We start from the raw sequence: 16,806 nt of genomic DNA, 5'->3' as shown, positions 1-16,806 counted from the left end.
CAACAAACCAAAAATAATAAAAAAACATTTCAAGAAGCGGGAAAAGCATCGCGGGGACACAAAAAGGAAATCGAGATTGGCCTTGTTATATCCCGGGTTTGAACCTACGCAGAGCAGGGCGAGGGAATCTTTGTTTGCCCTCGTTGCCCATTTTGTTGTTTCCTCCCCTACGTGAGTGATGATTGAATGTATGTACATAGGCGCCGATTCTTGTGCATGGAGTGGACGAATTTACATTTTCCCTTTCTCCCCCCCCCCCTGTCGTGTCTTGTAAGCCGCGTGCAGCATGCATTCGGTCTCTGCTGGCGGTGATGGGATGCTACCGGCTTTGCCGGTCGCCTTTGATTCAAGGCCGCAATGCAACAGGGCTTGGGCACTCGTCGGGCACCTGTGCGTCCTGAAATCGAGCACTGAATTCGCTTGCACGAGCAATCCATCATTCCCCAACAGAGTCCAACGGCCCCGGATTGGGCTTCCACGGTCTGTCCCGTGGACTTTTTACTGTATTTTCATTTGTTTTGTTCGTCTTAGGCCATGTCGATACCTCCCCATGTCGCCGTCAGACGCCACGGGTTGCACGCCTCTTCTCTCTGCCCGTGTTCAGCGCGGACATTTTCTCCCGGCTTCGTCCTTTCATCGGGCGAGTATTCCGAAACGTCTTGTCCCATTGACGATCCCCTGGCCCCGTCTCAACCTGTAAACAAGCATTTCTATACCGTAGCTTCGTCAAGTAAGACGGCTCCCGACAACAGTCTCGAACAGGATTGAAAAACATGGGCCCGGCAAAATCCAAAATCAACACCCTAATATTTCCGTGCACGCCTGCAAGAGATGGGAAACGCCACGCCGAAATGCTTGATACGCGAATGCGTCGTAAGGTCTGTAAATGTCGTAGTGTTCATCGTGATTCGTGAGGGAGAATATTCGGCACGCAGCCGAGAAGCTGCTTGCTACGCTCTCTCCATCTTGTAGTATGCGTTATCACGCTTCCGTCGTTCACGTGTAGGGAGCATAGTAGGATGACGATGGCGGCGGAGGCATGCGGGACGAGAGCGGCCTTCGTTCCCGGCGTGCGGGCGTTCGGCGCTCGATGGGCATCTCTCGATCTGTGAAGCTGGGAGGAGCGGCAACGGCGGCAAAGGGCCCACTGTTGTTGCTGCTGCTCCCATCGCCGGCTGGCCCGCGGCGGGTGGCCTTGCGGTGGCCGTTGAGGGCACTCAGGGGCGGATCCTTGACGGCAGGCTCGTCGTCGGCAGGGAGGGTGAGCTCGACGAGGCCAAAGTAGTATTCGAGGACTTCGGGATATCGCTGGACGCTGGCCTGCCAGTCCTCGTCTATGCCGCGCTTGAGTATGGCCTGGGCGTCGGCAATCTGATTCGGATGGGGCGGGGCATTGTAGTGGTAGAAGGCGTGGGCCGAAATTTGGTCGAGATGGGTCGTGTGGGCGTTCTTGCGCCGCTCAGCGAGGAGGCGGAAATACTCGAGGACGTAGTCTTGGGCGTGAGCTCGCACCCAGGAGCTGCAGGGTATCAGCAAGAGACTTGGGCTCTGGTGAGGGCGCTTGCTGACCGTATGTCGGAGTAGATGGAGCGCATCATGCGCTCCTCGGCCTGGCGGACGGCCACCTCGAGACCCTTCGCCTCGCAGTCGCAGGCGAGCGTGGCCGGGCCACTACATATTGCGCAGTTGGGGTCCATCCTGATGACGGACTTGCGTGACTTGGAGTCTCTACTGTGCATGGTGTGAGCCGAGTCGAGCGGGTCGGGGATGGGGGACGGATCAGAGGACCGGGTGGCCCCGGATCAGGTTGGGCCAGTTGGAGAAGCTGGCGGTGCTATGATACAAGGAAAAAAAGGCAGAGGCAAGAGAGGAGCATCAAAACATGGCGGAAAGGGTCGACCAGCAAGAGTGTAGGGGATGGCCCGCTCAACAAGGCCGGGAGAGGGACTCATGGGAGACGAGGATGAGGAATGGGATGGTGTTGGAGAGAGAGAGCAACTGACCTGGTCGTGATGGGTAGGTATACAGGCGGGAGAGGAAGTTACAGCCAGCACGGTACAGACGAGCGTGAGGGGCGGATATTAGAGCGGGCGCCTTGGTGGACGCGAGGCGATGCAGTGCCTCTCTCTCTATGCCTTCGCTTGTCTGTGTCCGTCCAACCGCGGGCTCCTCTTGCAGAGCTCGGACCGGAGATATCTTGTCAAGTTGTCGTCGCGGTAGCGAGGTCGGTGAACCGAGGCCGGAACGACGACGCCACGAGCCAAGAAACAAACCGTCGGAGAAGGGAGGCGAGGGAAAGAGACTGGAGTGTGGTGCCACGCCGGCGGTGCGATGTCGTGGCTCGAATGCGCGGGGGGGGAGCGTATGCAGGATGGCCCAATCGAAGCGGATCCGGCGCCAATGGATGGGGCCCAAAGAGGGAGGGGGGAGGGGAGGTTGAGATGTGGTGGCCGATCCCACGATATGTGTGTATGTGATTGTGGGTGAGTGGACCCAGCAGCTGGCGACAAGGGGGTAAGACGAAGAGGAGATGAAGAAGAGGAAGAAGAAAAAGAGAGGCCGAGTCGGAGACGGGGAAAGGGGTCCGGTGAGGAGGAGCAGGAGGTTAGGGTAAAGTACTTGGTACATGCGCAGGCACCGGCCCGTCTCAATCGCCGGCGTCCCAGTGAGCCGCCGACACCAAGTACCCAGTACCGAAGTACCGGTTCCCAACGTGGCTCTACAGATACAGGAAGCAAAGTTCGGACCAGAAATTCACAGATTCACGAGAAACCAAGCAAACAGTGAGTGCAATGAAAAAGAAATATCTGCTCTTTCTGGCGCCATGTCTCCTCGTCATCTTCCATTCTCCAAAATCCACGTGGGAGCCGCCGCAGGAAAAGGGGCCAAGCCGAAGATGCTCTGCCCGGGAGGCAACGGGCCAAAGTACCGGCTACCGCCAAGAAACCCCTTATTCGTATCCTCAAAATTGCCAATAATGCCATCAGCTTCATCATGAGACTTCTTCTCGGATCGGTCCATCGCATCGGCACCTGGTACTCGGCACATGGCTGTTAATCGCCGCCCTTCGTATTCCGCCCCCGGCGGGACGGGCCCACACCGGCCCCCTTCGAGCCCGTCACCCGGACGGCCTCCGATTGGCCACGATTTCGCCGCTAACTCTAGACCCTCGAGGGCGTCAACGCTGGGTCACACGTTGCTGCAACGGCATCTTCCGCCGGTATATTGACGAGTGCTTGGCCTCTTGAAGCCGGAAGTATCATTAATTCTAAAGTCCTTTCGTGGAGGGAGTGTGTAGGTTGCGCTGTCCTCCGTACAAGGGGGTGTCTGCAGGTGTGAGTGACAATGCCTTGAGGGACGTTGAGGGACGATGTGACGAAAAGGTCCTATTAATTATTATGCACCGCGTTATAAAATCGCTAGGACGTTAAATCCTGCCCTCTGATCGGTCTGTTTAAAACTTCTTATAATTAATTAGAATTAATCATCTTTCATGCATGTCACACCTTCGACCACTTTTGGCACGAGCTATTGTCGCCCAACGGTGGCTTCATCAAGCAAGAAGATCAGGATCATGTCACTCATCTATACGGCATCTCCATGTTCTACTAGCTACACTGTCTGGCTATGACCGGAGGGAAGACGATCCTTTGCCAAGCAGACAAACCATTGAGCCTCCAAGGGTCAATACAAAGGGCCATGGTGGCTGATGGAATGATAGAGCGTCGGTGTAAAGACTGGAAATTGCTGTGGGATGCCTGAATTGCTTCGGGAACCGGAACTCTTCAATACTTTGGTGGAAACAAGCGGGAAAAGGCGGTTATTAAAGACGATTCGAAACGCTCCTTATATCTGGCTCTCGGCATGTAGCTGTGTCTTGCCACTGAACAACAAACAAGGCAGTGGTATTTGTGTGCCTGGAGAGAAAAGTCGATGCAGATTGTCTCTGTTTAGTCCACGGGCGTAATAAAGCCATTAACCGGTCCTGCACGAAGAACCGTTGGCATCTGCCGAGTACCCCGACCCGGAAAGACCCTACCAGTCCAGCAGACGTCGCCATGTTCAAGAGGTAGTGGTAAGCATCTGTCCCACCCACCACACGGTCCTCTCCCCTCTCGTATAAGTGCTCTTCTCAATACTCCCTGGCGTCCTTCGTCCTTTCAAAACGGCGCTTTTCAGTCTTTTCCGTTCGTTTTCATCATTTGAAGTCAGTCATGGGGGGATATCCCAGTATCCATTACATGCAACTCACAGGATGACGAGCGCCAAACGGTCACGAAGGGCCCCTTCCTTTGGTCCAGGACAAGCTCCTCTGCATGGTCACGGCTTGTTGTGACGATCCTCATTGCTTTCCTGGCGACCATGCTTGCGGCGGCCGTCCTCATTATCTTGGATCGCAACAAGGAAGAAAGCCCGGCTTTACCAACGCACCATACGAGACCAATCATGAACTTTCCAGATGGAGCAGGCTTTATGATAGGGGAAATTCCAAAAGAAAAAAGGTTGGCCAGTCCTCGGCCACCTTCGAGAGTGGTCCCATCTTTGGCTCCGAACCATCTCCACGTAGCAATGTGGCTTGGGACAGTCTACTCCCCAGTGGGTCGTTTCCGCATCCTCATCAGATACCTAAGGGCTACTTCTTGCTTAAAGTGGCTGGGCGGGCGAGGCTTCGTCTTGGTAGAGTCTCCCGAGCAATATGGCCTCAGACTTGGGATGCTCACAGACATCGGACTGGATCGATATAGCGTTTTCATGTTTTACCAAGTATACTGCCTGGTCAGTCCAAGTCCCTTGGGGTACTACATTTCCCCCTTTACTGTATACTCCTTCTTTGGAGATTTACGCTGCCTTCCGGAACATAGCACAGCGCATCTGCCAGCTTCGCAGGATAGTGAAAGTACTGATTTCAATCATGTCATTAGAGATTGGTGCGGGAAAGCTACCACGCAGCTACACAGCATCGAAAGCCAGATATGTACGATGTAGGGAGAGGCCGCGCTCAGAAAGCACCAGCAAAACAAGGCCCCCGCAGGGCACGTTGAGCACTGCTTCGATTATCTGCAACAAGCAATCATTTGCTGCGGCGACATGACGTTGGAATGGGCTTCTCCAGCTCAGAAGCACAGGAAAACTGTAGATGGTTCGGGTATTGTCCTCCATGCCGGAGCTGGGAAGATGCTTTGCACTGGACGCTTATACACAAGGCGCCTCATAACTACTCGGGAATTGCCTAAGTAAACCCGCACAAAAGCATCTGGTTTGCATGTGCAAAACGGCCAGCACCAATCAGGGGTCAAGAAAACAACAGGACATGCAGCCATCGTTTTGATGAATCTCGGGCCTGTTTGTCTGTGAACTCTACTGACCAGTCTCGTCTCAACTGTCAGGACCCAGCCCTCAGTGATAAGAAACGGTGCAATGCCTTGCCCATTTGGGCAGGTCGCCGAGACATGGGAAGCTTTTCGGTCATGATCCGCGGTCACGATCTGCCTACGAAGCAAATGCGGTTGCTGCCGCAGTGTCCAGGGCTACACTGCAGCTAGAAGACCAAGCCCGCCGGCTGCTCCCAGGATTCAGAGCTGGGAACAATGTGAGAGGCAGTGCTGCCCTCGGCGGTGTTGGTCTTGGCGGTGCTGTAAGTCAGATGCCCTGGAAAAAGACCTGCAGCACCGACTTCTGTCATCTAAACGAGATCCACAGCGCCGTGCAGCCAACAGCATGATTCTTCAGACCGGTCTCGACCCAAGCTTAGCAGCTGGGGTGTGCTTCATCGGTCATCCCCGCATGCGTGACTGCTCGGCGGCGGAGCCTCCCGCTTCCCTCCGCCTCTTCATACTCGCTGTCCTCGCCCGGGAGCCCCGGTAGCACGGACGTGAGAGCATACACATCTTTGAACGCCTGAACGTCGAGCCATCATGGAGCCGGGCATGATCGCCGTCGACAACTCGTCGGCAGGCCGCTGTGATGAATCGTCTGGGCCGGCCGCGAGTGGCTGTCAACCTCCGCGCTTCGACCTGACGCTCTTCTTCGAGCAGTCGGTCCTCACCGTCGGCCCATGCGTCCTGCTCCTACTCATCCTGTTGCCGCGAGCCGCCTACCTGTCTCGTGTCAAGCCCAAGGTCCTGCGGCACCCCATTGGTGTTGTCAAGATAGTCAGTCCACTACGCTTCGCCGTTCTTGTCGTTTGAAACAATGCTCATGTCCCCGAGCAGATTGCACATGCTACTGTCGTCTTGTTGTACCTGGCTCTTCTCGTTACCTGGTCGCGCCAGCACCGAGGCGACACCCCAGTCCCTCTCGTTGCCGCCACGCTCGGCTTTGTCAATGCTCTGGCTCTGAGCTGCCTGAGTTACCTGGAGCATCGCCGATCTGTCCGTCCCTCCAGCGTCATCCTCGTCTACCTCGTCTTCTCCTGCGCCTTTGACGCCCTGCAGTGCCGCACTCTATGGCTTCTCGGCCGGCAACTGGTGGCGCCCCTGTTCTCCGCCACATTGGCCTGCAAGCTCCTTGTTCCCGCCCTCGAGCTCGTCGAGAAGCGTCACATGCTGCTGCCTCCTTGGGCGGCTCTCGCGCCCGAGACGACAAGTAGCGTCATCAACAGGGGTGTCTTTTGGTGGCTCAATGGCCTGCTACTCCGTGGCTTCCGCGCGACCTTGTCGGCAGATGAGCTCTACCCGCTCGATCATGGCCTCAAGTCAAGGCCGTTACTCGGCAAACTGGTCCGAGCACGCCAGAGGTGGGCCAAGTCGACAACACTCGGTCGACACCGTCTGCCGCTCGCACTGGGACATTCTCTCAGGGGGCCCCTGGCCGTGACGGCGTTTCCCCGACTGTGCTTGCTTGATTGGCTTCAAATTTGCTCAGCCATTCCTCATCAAGCGCGTCATCCTTTACATTCAGCAAGAGCGCCAACAAGGCGACGCGTCGAGGAACGTGGGATTCGCCCTCGTAGGGGCAACGGGCCTCGTCCATCTCGGTACCGCCGTAAGTCTTGTTGCCACCATACTTGGCTGATTCCGTCGCCTGAATCCCCAAGTCAGTGCTGACGTCGGGCACTCAAGATCTTGCGTAGCTTCTACCAGCAGAACCTATTCCGCTCCTTGACCATGATTCGAGGATCCCTGGTCTCGCTCATATACGTCGAGACCTTAAGTGCCGGTGCTGCCTTGTCCCGAGACCCAGACACGGCAGCCCTCACACTCGTCGGTCCCGACGTCATGGCAATTACGAGATCCTTCGAGACCTTGCACGAGATCTGGGCCAACCCCATCGAGATTGCTCTGGCCATATGGCTCCTGGCCAGAGAACTTGGCGCGGGATGCATCGGACCCGCCGTGGCAGTCATTGGTGAGCCCAACTCATCCCCTGACTGCTTGATACATATTCAGTGCTCATCGTGCGCTCAAAGTGTGCACCATCATCATGTCGAGACTCTCCACTCACATGGGACCGGCCATGAAGGCTTGGAACGAGTCGATCCAGCGGCGCATCTAGGCCACTTCGAGCGTCATTGGATCTATCAGAGAAGTCAAGATGCTGGGCTTGGTCGACTCGTGGACGAGGGGCGTCCAGGCTCTGAGGGTTGCCGAACTGCAGCGCTCAAAGACCTTCCGCACCTTTATCGCCTATATGAATGTTCTGGGTAAGCATACTCTGGTTGCTGCTTTCTCACAAACGGCTTCGACTTCGAGTCCGTTGCTGACCAAAGTCCGTCCAGGAAACACGCCTTCGGCACTGGCGCCGATTCTGACCTTTGGCGTTGCCATTGCCATGAGTGGCAACGCGGCCCGGCAGAAGCTTTCCCTTGCTACTTCCTTTACCTCGCTCTCCATCATCTCCCTGATCTCCGCTCCGCTCGCGCATCTCATTGCGTCGGTGCCATCCTTCTTCAGCTGTCTTGGCAGCTTCGAGAGAATCGAGCTGTTTGTCGACGAGGGCGAGTATCGTCCTGAAGCCTCTCAAGAGGACGCTGCAGAGCCAGATGACGGGGCCATCCAGCTCTCGACCTGGAGAAGCGGGCAGACGCCAGTGGTCGAGGCTGACAACGTGACGTGCAGCGTCAAGGATGGCCAAGAGCCGCTTCTCCGCAATCTGTCTTTTACCATTGCGCCCTCGACCCTGACCGTCGTCACTGGCAAGGTGGGTTCCGGCAAGAGCATGCTTCTGCTCGCCATCTTGGGCGAGCTCCATACCGATGGCAGGCTGAACCGAACAACAAAAGGGACTGCCTATTGTTCCCAAGTGCCGTGGCTCGTCAACGCTTCGATCCAACAGAACATTGTAGGTCCCGCAGACGAGGACATTGACCAGGCTTGGTACTCGGCCGTTGTCCGGGCCTGCGCGCTCGATCATGATTTTCAGCAGCTGCAGGACGGCGATGGGTCCTTGATTGGCAGCAAAGGACTGACGCTGAGTGGTGGTCAAAGACACCGCGTGGTATGTCAACAAAAGCTCTCCCTTGGCCATGGATTGGTCATGCTCAAGATGAATGACTAGGCACTCGCACGAGCAATTTACGCCAAAAGGTCCATCTTGGTGGCCGACGATGTCTTCGCCGGTCTCGATGCGCAGACAAAGAGCCACGTCTGGACTCATGTATTTGGGCCATCAGGCTTACTGCGCCGCCATCAGACGACCGTCCTTCTCGCGACTCACACATGTAAGCGGGACCCGATGCGCTCACCTCGGCTATGTTCCGTTTAGCGCGAGACTGACTGGGCTACTCTTGAGAAACAGTGGATTTCCTTCAAGATGCACAGCACATCATCATCCTCGATAACGGCCGCATCTCGAGTCAAGGATCCATCGACGAGCTTGGCGACTCCCTATCTCAGCTTATACATCAGGAAACCAACCAGAAACCCTCGTCATCCGTGACATCGTCGTCCTCGTCAGAGATCAAACTGGGGACGTCGGTTAAGCCCGCCGCCAAGGCCGAGGCCGAGGACGTCGAGGACTTGAGCCGGCGCACTGGAGACTTGTCTCTCTACCTCTACTACTTTCGTTCAATAGGATGGAAGCTTGGGCTGACCGCGCTGTCCCTCTGAGTCATCGATGCGTTCCTCGCCCAATTCTCTCGTCAGTCAAGGCTCCCATCAGTAGCGGCAGCAGCACCTTTCACCTCCCGCTGACGCCCAAGGCAGAAATATGGCTCAAGTGGTGGACGGAAGCCAACGATGGCCACGCCGAGGCCAGCGCATGGGCGTACTACGGCGTCTATGTGACGCTTCTCTGCGTCTGGGTAGCCTTTGTCGGCATAAACTGCTGGTGAGCCTTGGTCTTTCAGCTGCCTCGGGCATCCTGTTGGCAGCTTACGTCTGACCACGCTCTATGAGGCAGGTTCATGTTCGTTGTTGTTATACCAAAGTCTGCCGAGTGGCTTCACTGGAAGCTGCTCGAGACCACGATGAAGTAAGTGGAACAAGACGACGCCAGGGTAGGCGTGCTAGCAAGATGCTGACCGCCTGTCCAGGGCACCTATGGCCTTCTTCAGCTACGTCGACACGGGCGACCTTGTTAACAGGTAGGCAGCATTTTGTGGATGCTTTACCGGCTCGAGCTTAACTTCACGATGCAGATTCAGCCAAGACATGTCCCTCGTCGACCGTGAGCTTCCCACAGCAGCTTATATGAGTCTCGCAGGTTTGTTTCCCTATTGCGAGTATGTAGTTTCACCAACTGACCCGACGTTGCAACAAGGCCTTCTCTCTTGCGTGGGCGAGGCCATATTGATCATCCTGGGCTCTAAGTACCTTGCCGCGACTCTTCCATTGGCAATCCTTCTTCTCTATTTACTTCAAAGGTTTTACCTTTGTACATCCCGCCAACTCCGCGTCCTCGATCTGCAGGCCAAGGCTCCTCTTTACACGCAGCTCCTTGAGATGATTGAGGGTTTGGCGACTATAAGAGCGTTTGGGTGGCAGCCAGTTATGACGGAGGCGTCTCTCGCACTCCTTGACCAGACCAATCTCAACGCCCACACTATCTTCTCTACTCGATACAGCGCTGGCTTACATTGGTCCTTGACCTATTGGTTGATGCGGCAGCGGTGCTCCTGATGTTCTTTGGGGTCCTTGCCGGCTCGTCCATACCCGGAAACATGGCCATCGCTATGTACAGCGCCCTGGGATTCAGCGAGTCACTTGCCAATCTCTTGTCATCTTGGACGTCACTCGAGACCTCGCTTGGCGCCATCTCGCGCCTCAAAGAGTTTACCAAGGCCACGTCACAGGAGGCCGAGCCGTCACTGGGTATACATGCGACGGTGGAGCTCCCCGCGTCCTGGCCACGCTTGGGACACCTACAGTGGCAAAACATCGAGGCAGGCTATGCAACGCCAAAAGGCAAAGAGGCGGTTCTCCACGGCCTATCGCTTGACATCCGGCCCGGCCAAAAGATTGCCATCTGTGGACGCACTGGCAGCGGGAAATCGTCCCTTATTTCTACCCTGTTCGGCTTGATAAACTACGAGGGCACCATCTTGATCGACGGAGTGGATATTTCACGTATCCCGAACCAAGCTCTTCGACAAGGCTTGATCGTCATTCCGCAGAATCCCGTTCTGTTCCCTGGCTCGTTGCGTTCCAACTTGCTTCCTCGCACTCACTTCCCGTCCGAGCAGATAATCACAGACGACAACATGATTGCCTTGCTGCAAAGACTGCAGGTCTGGACCGCAATCCGCCAAAGTGGTTCCCTAGATACCGAAGTAGAGCATCTCGCCCTCTCTCATGGCCAGATGCAGCTGCTCTGTCTCGCACGCGCGATTCTGCGTAAGCATGAGAGCAGCGTGCTTATCATGGACGAGGCCATGAGCGGCGTCGACTACGAGACGGAAAAGGTGATGCTTGAGGCCCTCAGCACTGAGTTTTCGGGGCATACCGTCGTCTCTGTCGTCCATCGGCTGAACACTATTCACGGTTTCAATAAGTTGGTCGTGCTTGATCGAGGGAGCATTGTGCAAATCGAAGCGCCCGGCGAGATGCTCACTTACGGGAGACTCAAATGCCCGGTGTGATTCTAAGTACATGAGAGAAAGCTGCACAGTCTTCGTTCTATGAAGTCGGCGGCTTAAATCTCACGGGCTATTGATGTGACTTAAGGATACGCTTTCACAGGGCAGGCAGAAATCTATATAGAGCTATGAAATGCTCGAGTTGCAACTGGTCAGACTCAGCAGCTCGTGTTGTTCCGGGTACAAGTTTGCCCAGCAAGCCGGGTTTCTGGCGTCTCGCCTTATCACGGGGCGTTGAGGCGGCGGGAATTTTTGGCCATGACTGCACTCTCGTGTTGATGTAAGGCCTGGGCTGGTACCGCTCGTGTTGGCGCCATATGGATCGGAATACCATTGCCGGGGGACACAAATGTCATCTCTAGACGGTTACATAAACGGGCGTTCAGCATATAGCACTACTTCTTAGCCGTATTGAAGTGGTGCCTCAACTGCAGGTGGCTCCGCAATCTCGCCTTTTGTCTATTATCTGTGTATTCAAACTTCCTAACTGCATCTAGCAAGAGCTCCTTGATCGAGTAACTCAGGTTCAGCGCATTAAGCTTGAGGATGGGGAGCTTCGGCAACGAAGAAGAGAATATTGGCGAAAGAATTAGTAATGATGAAAGGGATGTAGAAGATGGCGACACAGACGATGGGGCGTCAGAATAGTCATTCCTTATGCTTTCTGTTTCGAGGTGCGAATATCGTAGGAATTTTCGTGCCCCTAAAGCGCGTAGAGTAGGCCGGTGGAAGCTAATCTCCGCCTGCGAGCCCACGGATAGCACGAAACGAATGTACGCCGAGCAGCAGCGAAAGATTAGACGGAAAAGCTGGCAACAGCTGAAAAAGAGGGGTCAAAGAGGAGACATTAAAATTACAGTTATAAGGGATTTCCCAAATACATTTGGAAGCCAGAGAAAGAGGGGCTTGAGGTAGAGGAAAAGAAGAAAACACAGTGTATTAATAATTAACACGCTGCACCTACTTCTGCTCTTGAAAGAATCAAACGACTTTTGCCTCCGTTGTCTGACGAAATACCCTTACATTCTCCTCTGCAATTTTCACGCACTTGCCGCATCTCCTTTGGGAAGAGTCACAAGACGCAGCAGTGGCATAACAATATATTAAGAGGTATCTAGTAATAAGTCTTAATAGCGATCCCTTAATAAACAAGTAAAAAAGACCCAAGTCCTATTTCTCTAGGTATAATAAATAGATGTCTAGCTATAATAATAGGAATGCTATGCAAATTTTATCGTTATAGCCAAGGGTTAACTATATTAACTCGCTCCGCCACCAAACGGTCTATGCATGTATTGGGGCATGACTCCTTTGCGTCTCGACCTTGGCTAATAATGTGGTTGGAAAACGAAATATTACCATGTCGGCGGTCGGGAGGGCCACTCACGCCTCATTGTCTACTCCACCGTCGGCGACATTGTCAAAGATATCTCCACCTTCTCTAGTTTAAAACAGCCGCTCAACGCCCACCACTAGCTACCGGTTGAATGCCATATCCCCCTTTGGAAAACACAGCAGACTCTTTTCATCATGAAGTCTTCTTTCTTCTCGCTCTTGGCCCTCTCGCTGACCGCCCAGGCTCTCGCGCTCCCCACCGTCCACGATCGCACTTTGCGCGATTCCTCCAGGCTTGAACAACAACGCGCCGCCACTAAGATTGAGTCCGGCTCGGCAGTCGAGCCATCTATCAACGTGCCCATCGAGCAATCCGAGGACATGACCGTCAAGCACGAGAACCATTTCACAGAGCGTGCGTCCCAATCTAACGGTTCCAGCAAACCGGGCCCGACGTTTCATACCGGCAGCAGATATGGCTAAGACTGCACAAGAATTCTCTGTATGGATTAGACTGCCCACATGGCGCTTTAACACCTGCCTAACTGCTGCAAAAGGGAAAGACTTGAGAGGCACGCACAATGGCACGGCATAAGCATCATTGTCAGCATTTTTTTGGTGGGAATGCCACTCGTGCCAAAGGCATCGTTCAGCAGACACTCACCAATATAATCATATATGCTACCTACGGATGACTGTCGTGGCAATTTTGCTGGTTACCTAGTCAGGGCGAGATTTTCAAGAGTATTACTATTTGTCCCTTAGCAAACCTCTATTCGGCCCAACCCGCCAAAGCAAACGTACATAAGGTCACTAGCTACTACTATACACAGGGCTATCCCTTGACAGTAAATCTTTCGAAATTTTCTGGAAAGCTTTAACTGCAGAAAAACGTACTCGAGCGTCCAAGCCAGTCGGTGAAGGGTTCCCTTAGTTTTAAATCTTTATATTCATGCGGAGAATTTAAAAATAAATTAATATTTTGAGCTTGTAGTCCCCCCATTAGGGAGGGGCCCTACTGTGGGGGATTATCCCCCGCGCGAGGTGAGCGCAATGTATAAGACGAGACGCATAACACCCAATTAAAAGAGGAGATTTCTAGAGAATCTGGGCCGAATAGAGATTTGCTACGGGACAAAGAACAAGACTCATTTTGATAGCCCCTTGCCCAGCTGGAGGAAATCAATCCCCACCGCGCCCTCTTGCTATTCACTCTCGTGAAGAAATTTCTCCATGATGCCGATTTTTGCTGGTACATAGTGTATCTTTGAGTGTTGGCGACCCTCCATCAGCCTTACGAACTCCCAAAAGTTTATTCACAATACTCCAAGACCCCATGATCGTCTGCCAAGACAATAATCTGAACTAGCTTGGAAGCTTAAAGCAAACACTTTCAATTGTATGATAATCCCGTCCGTTACTAGTCGAAGTTGATGCCTCGTGAGGGCAACCATGTCCATGGTCCTCTAAGCCCCAGCGGGAGGTTGTGGTTAATGTGAGCTTGCGCAGCCCTGGGCTGGCGTTCCTTCGCAACTGAATCCTTCCACTTCACGCCACGTCGCTTATAAAGCAGCCTTGATTATAGACTTAAAAATACCTATAGGTATTTGCTTATAGGCTACCTATACCTACCCACGGGCTATTTTAGGGCTACTATAAATACTTAGTAGGTAGGTAAATTTAAAATAGGTACCTAAAAATATATATAGGTATATTCGGGCTATATATAGGTATTACCTATTTAGTTTTATTATATTAATCGTTTATACTTATCTTAATATAAGGCACCTATAAAATATATATAGGCTATATAGCTAAAAGTAATATTAAATTAAAGGATAAGATCTTATAGATATTATTTATCTTTTACCTTAACTATCCTTTTAATATTTAAAGTCCTATTATCGCGGTAAATATTCTCTTTATATCTAGTTCTCTTTATAAAGGAAGCGACTATTACTTTTATTACTATATAGCCTTTTTACTTTTTCTTATAGCTTTAAACTTATTCTTCTTAATAAGAGTTACTTTCCTTTATCTCCTTTACTTCCTTTATCTCCTTTACTTCTTTTAACTCCTTATTACTTAGTAAAGTAATATTAATTATATTATAATACTTATCTCTCCCTTATTAGCTTTATATTATTATTAAGATTATACTAGTAACCTATCTAAAGGTATCTAGAACTTTAGCGTTAAATAAGAAGGAAAAACTAAAGTACTTAAAGGAAAACCCTCCCCTCTTTTATAGCTAGTTTACCCTTATACTAAGTCGCGGTTATAATATATAGGAATCTTACGCTAGCTATCTTAGGTATCGTTATAGTTAGTCGGAATTATATTAGCCTTATAATAAAGTAACCTTAGAAAGTAACTCCTTTATATACGCGGGGTATATAGCGTTAATTAATAGTATAAGCGTTTTTAGTTAATAGTTAATTATATAATTATCTTTAACCTTATCTTATAATAATATCTTCTTAGGCTTTACTTTATTTTTCTATTATAAGGCTTAGTAGGCTATTTTTATTAATACCGGCCTTTAGCTAGGCTAGTAATTAAGTTATTATACTAGCTTTACGCTATACTTATTAAGTTACTAGTATTAGCCCTAGGTTTTTATTTTTCTAGTTAAGGGGCTATAACGACCGGCGTTATTCCTAAGGGATAAACCTATCGAGGGGTTTATATTAGTAGATATAATAGGGCGTGGTCTAAGCAATAATAAGTATATTACGTTAGTAATAAGTCGGAGGTTATAGACCGTAGACTATAACTAGGTAATTAGAATTAGAGATAGAATCGTAATAAAGATCTATAATATATTAAAAGCTATCGAGCTATCTATTTAAAGGAGTAAAAGTAGGTAGCTATATATACCTATAGAGACTATCCTTAGATTATAGGCCTAGCTATAATCCCTAACGTTAGATCGTATAGAGCGTAGTAATCTCGTTAATCCTAGATCGCTTAGATCTCTACGATCTCCTCGATCCTATATCTATTAGATAGTCGTGCCGACTATTTATCTATTAGACCGTATTACGTGCTTAACGCGGTCGACCGTTAGCGGCCTAGTAGCCGTGGTCGTAATATAATATCTCCCCTCCTTTTAGTCTTATCCGTAAGACCTACTATAGCTGCCTTAGCCGCCGTATATAAATATACCCTTATCGCGTTATGCGTAAGTATATCGTTCCTTATTTCTTTATCCTTTTAGGATATACTACTAATAGTATATCTAGTCGTATACTAAAAAATCGTTCCTAAAAAGCCTCTAAGCGCGCTACTCTTACCGAATATATTAACTTAAGTAGAGATCCTACCGATATACCGTATACTCGATACTTTAAGGCGAAGAAGACGAATTATTAGATAGCCGAAAATTCTTCGCGCTATAATAATTATATTACTAGTAGTCGTCCCTATTATAATAGTATTTTAGTAGCCTCTTCTTATAGGTATCTTCTAATTCTTTCTACGCGTAGTAGCTAACGTATTTCTTTTAGTAACTAAATTATTAGCGGAGTAGCGTAGGCTATATTCCGAAGAGGAGGAAGCTAGGGAAGCCTTATTAGAGCTTTAGGTATAGCTTACGAACCTTTAGTCGTAAATATCTATTACCGTTAATCGTTTAGCTTATATCCGGAAAATTCGGAATTATATAAAGGAAAAGAGTTCTAAGTTATTTCGTCGTAGTATCTAAGAAGTAGATACCGAGGATAGCGTTTTACCTACGCTCGATATATATAAGTATTAGGTAGTAAATAACTTATAATCGTTAGGCGTTCCTAACGAGGTAAATTAGTCCTTGTTTAGTATTAGCGAGGAGTTTATAGATCTTAGTCCTTTAATCCCTCCTAAACCTTTTAGTAAAATTATCGAAGTAGAGAGCCGTAGTAAGTTAAGTGCTTAAGTAGTTCCTAGGTATTTTCCTTTAGTCTATATCCCTTCTACTTAATAAGGTATTCTTATTACTAACCTTTTCTTATATCTAGTATTTATTCTACTTTATATTCTTAATTATCGTTGACTTTAATTTTTTCTTATAGTTTAGCGTTTTATAGCGCTAGTTCTAATAATAAGATATAAAATATCGGGTATATCCGTATTATTATTAGTAGCGAAAGTTCGTAGTTAACTTTTAAAATAGTTTTCTTAACCTTAAACGGTCTAAGTTTCTTAAAATCTAATTTATTACTTAGTCGTTTCGTTTTAATATTTCGTCGTATAAGGTAGACTATATCTCCCTCTTAAAATATTAGTCCCTATAATCTTTTCCTATTATAGTAAGTAGATATTCGTTCTCTAATAAATTAAAGTTCTTATTATATTTCTTTATATAATTTTCGTAGTTAATCTATTTATAGTATTGCTCGTTCCGCTTATAGTCCTTATCGAGTAACCTTAAATACTTCTAGGTTATATCCGTAATTAGCGTATATTAGTAAGAGCTT

At 50.1% G+C, this 16,806-nt stretch overlaps 4 protein-coding genes across 4 annotated transcripts; 3 read left to right on the top strand and 1 right to left on the bottom strand.

The window, feature by feature from the left end:
• Window positions 1-996: 996 nt before the first annotated feature.
• HRG_03839 (serine/threonine protein phosphatase) lies at window positions 997-1,739 on the bottom strand (the record flags this gene model as incomplete). The annotated part of the gene is made up of 2 exons (XM_044862310.1): window positions 997-1,519; window positions 1,570-1,739. 2 exons carry the CDS (start codon window positions 1,737-1,739, stop codon window positions 997-999), a joined length of 693 nt encoding a protein of 230 aa, XP_044723336.1.
• Window positions 1,740-5,915: 4,176 nt separating this feature from the next.
• Window positions 5,916-7,494, top strand: HRG_03838 (ABC multidrug transporter; the record flags this gene model as incomplete). The annotated part of the gene is made up of 5 exons (XM_044862309.1): window positions 5,916-6,152; window positions 6,213-6,719; window positions 6,865-6,984; window positions 7,062-7,347; window positions 7,409-7,494. 5 exons carry the CDS (start codon window positions 5,916-5,918, stop codon window positions 7,492-7,494), a joined length of 1,236 nt encoding a protein of 411 aa, XP_044723335.1.
• A 39-nt stretch (window positions 7,495-7,533) lies between these two features.
• On the top strand, window positions 7,534-11,017 carry HRG_03837 (ABC transporter domain-containing protein; the record flags this gene model as incomplete). Its single annotated transcript, XM_044862308.1, has 10 exons — window positions 7,534-7,642; window positions 7,718-8,436; window positions 8,497-8,659; window positions 8,737-9,019; window positions 9,103-9,267; window positions 9,340-9,411; window positions 9,473-9,523; window positions 9,578-9,642; window positions 9,700-9,926; window positions 10,004-11,017. 10 exons carry the CDS (start codon window positions 7,534-7,536, stop codon window positions 11,015-11,017), a joined length of 2,868 nt encoding a protein of 955 aa, XP_044723334.1.
• A 1,527-nt stretch (window positions 11,018-12,544) lies between these two features.
• On the top strand, window positions 12,545-12,832 carry HRG_03836 (uncharacterized protein; the record flags this gene model as incomplete). Its single annotated transcript, XM_044862307.1, has 1 exon — window positions 12,545-12,832. One exon carries the CDS (start codon window positions 12,545-12,547, stop codon window positions 12,830-12,832), a length of 288 nt encoding a protein of 95 aa, XP_044723333.1.
• Window positions 12,833-16,806: the final 3,974 nt, after the last annotated feature.

The sequence above is a fragment of the Hirsutella rhossiliensis genome (assembly GCF_020360975.1).
Source record: "Hirsutella rhossiliensis strain HR02 chromosome Unknown scaffold00003, whole genome shotgun sequence".
NCBI classification, from domain to species: Eukaryota; Fungi; Ascomycota; class Sordariomycetes; order Hypocreales; family Ophiocordycipitaceae; genus Hirsutella; species Hirsutella rhossiliensis.
This window is presented reverse-complemented; position numbering and strand designations above follow the sequence as displayed.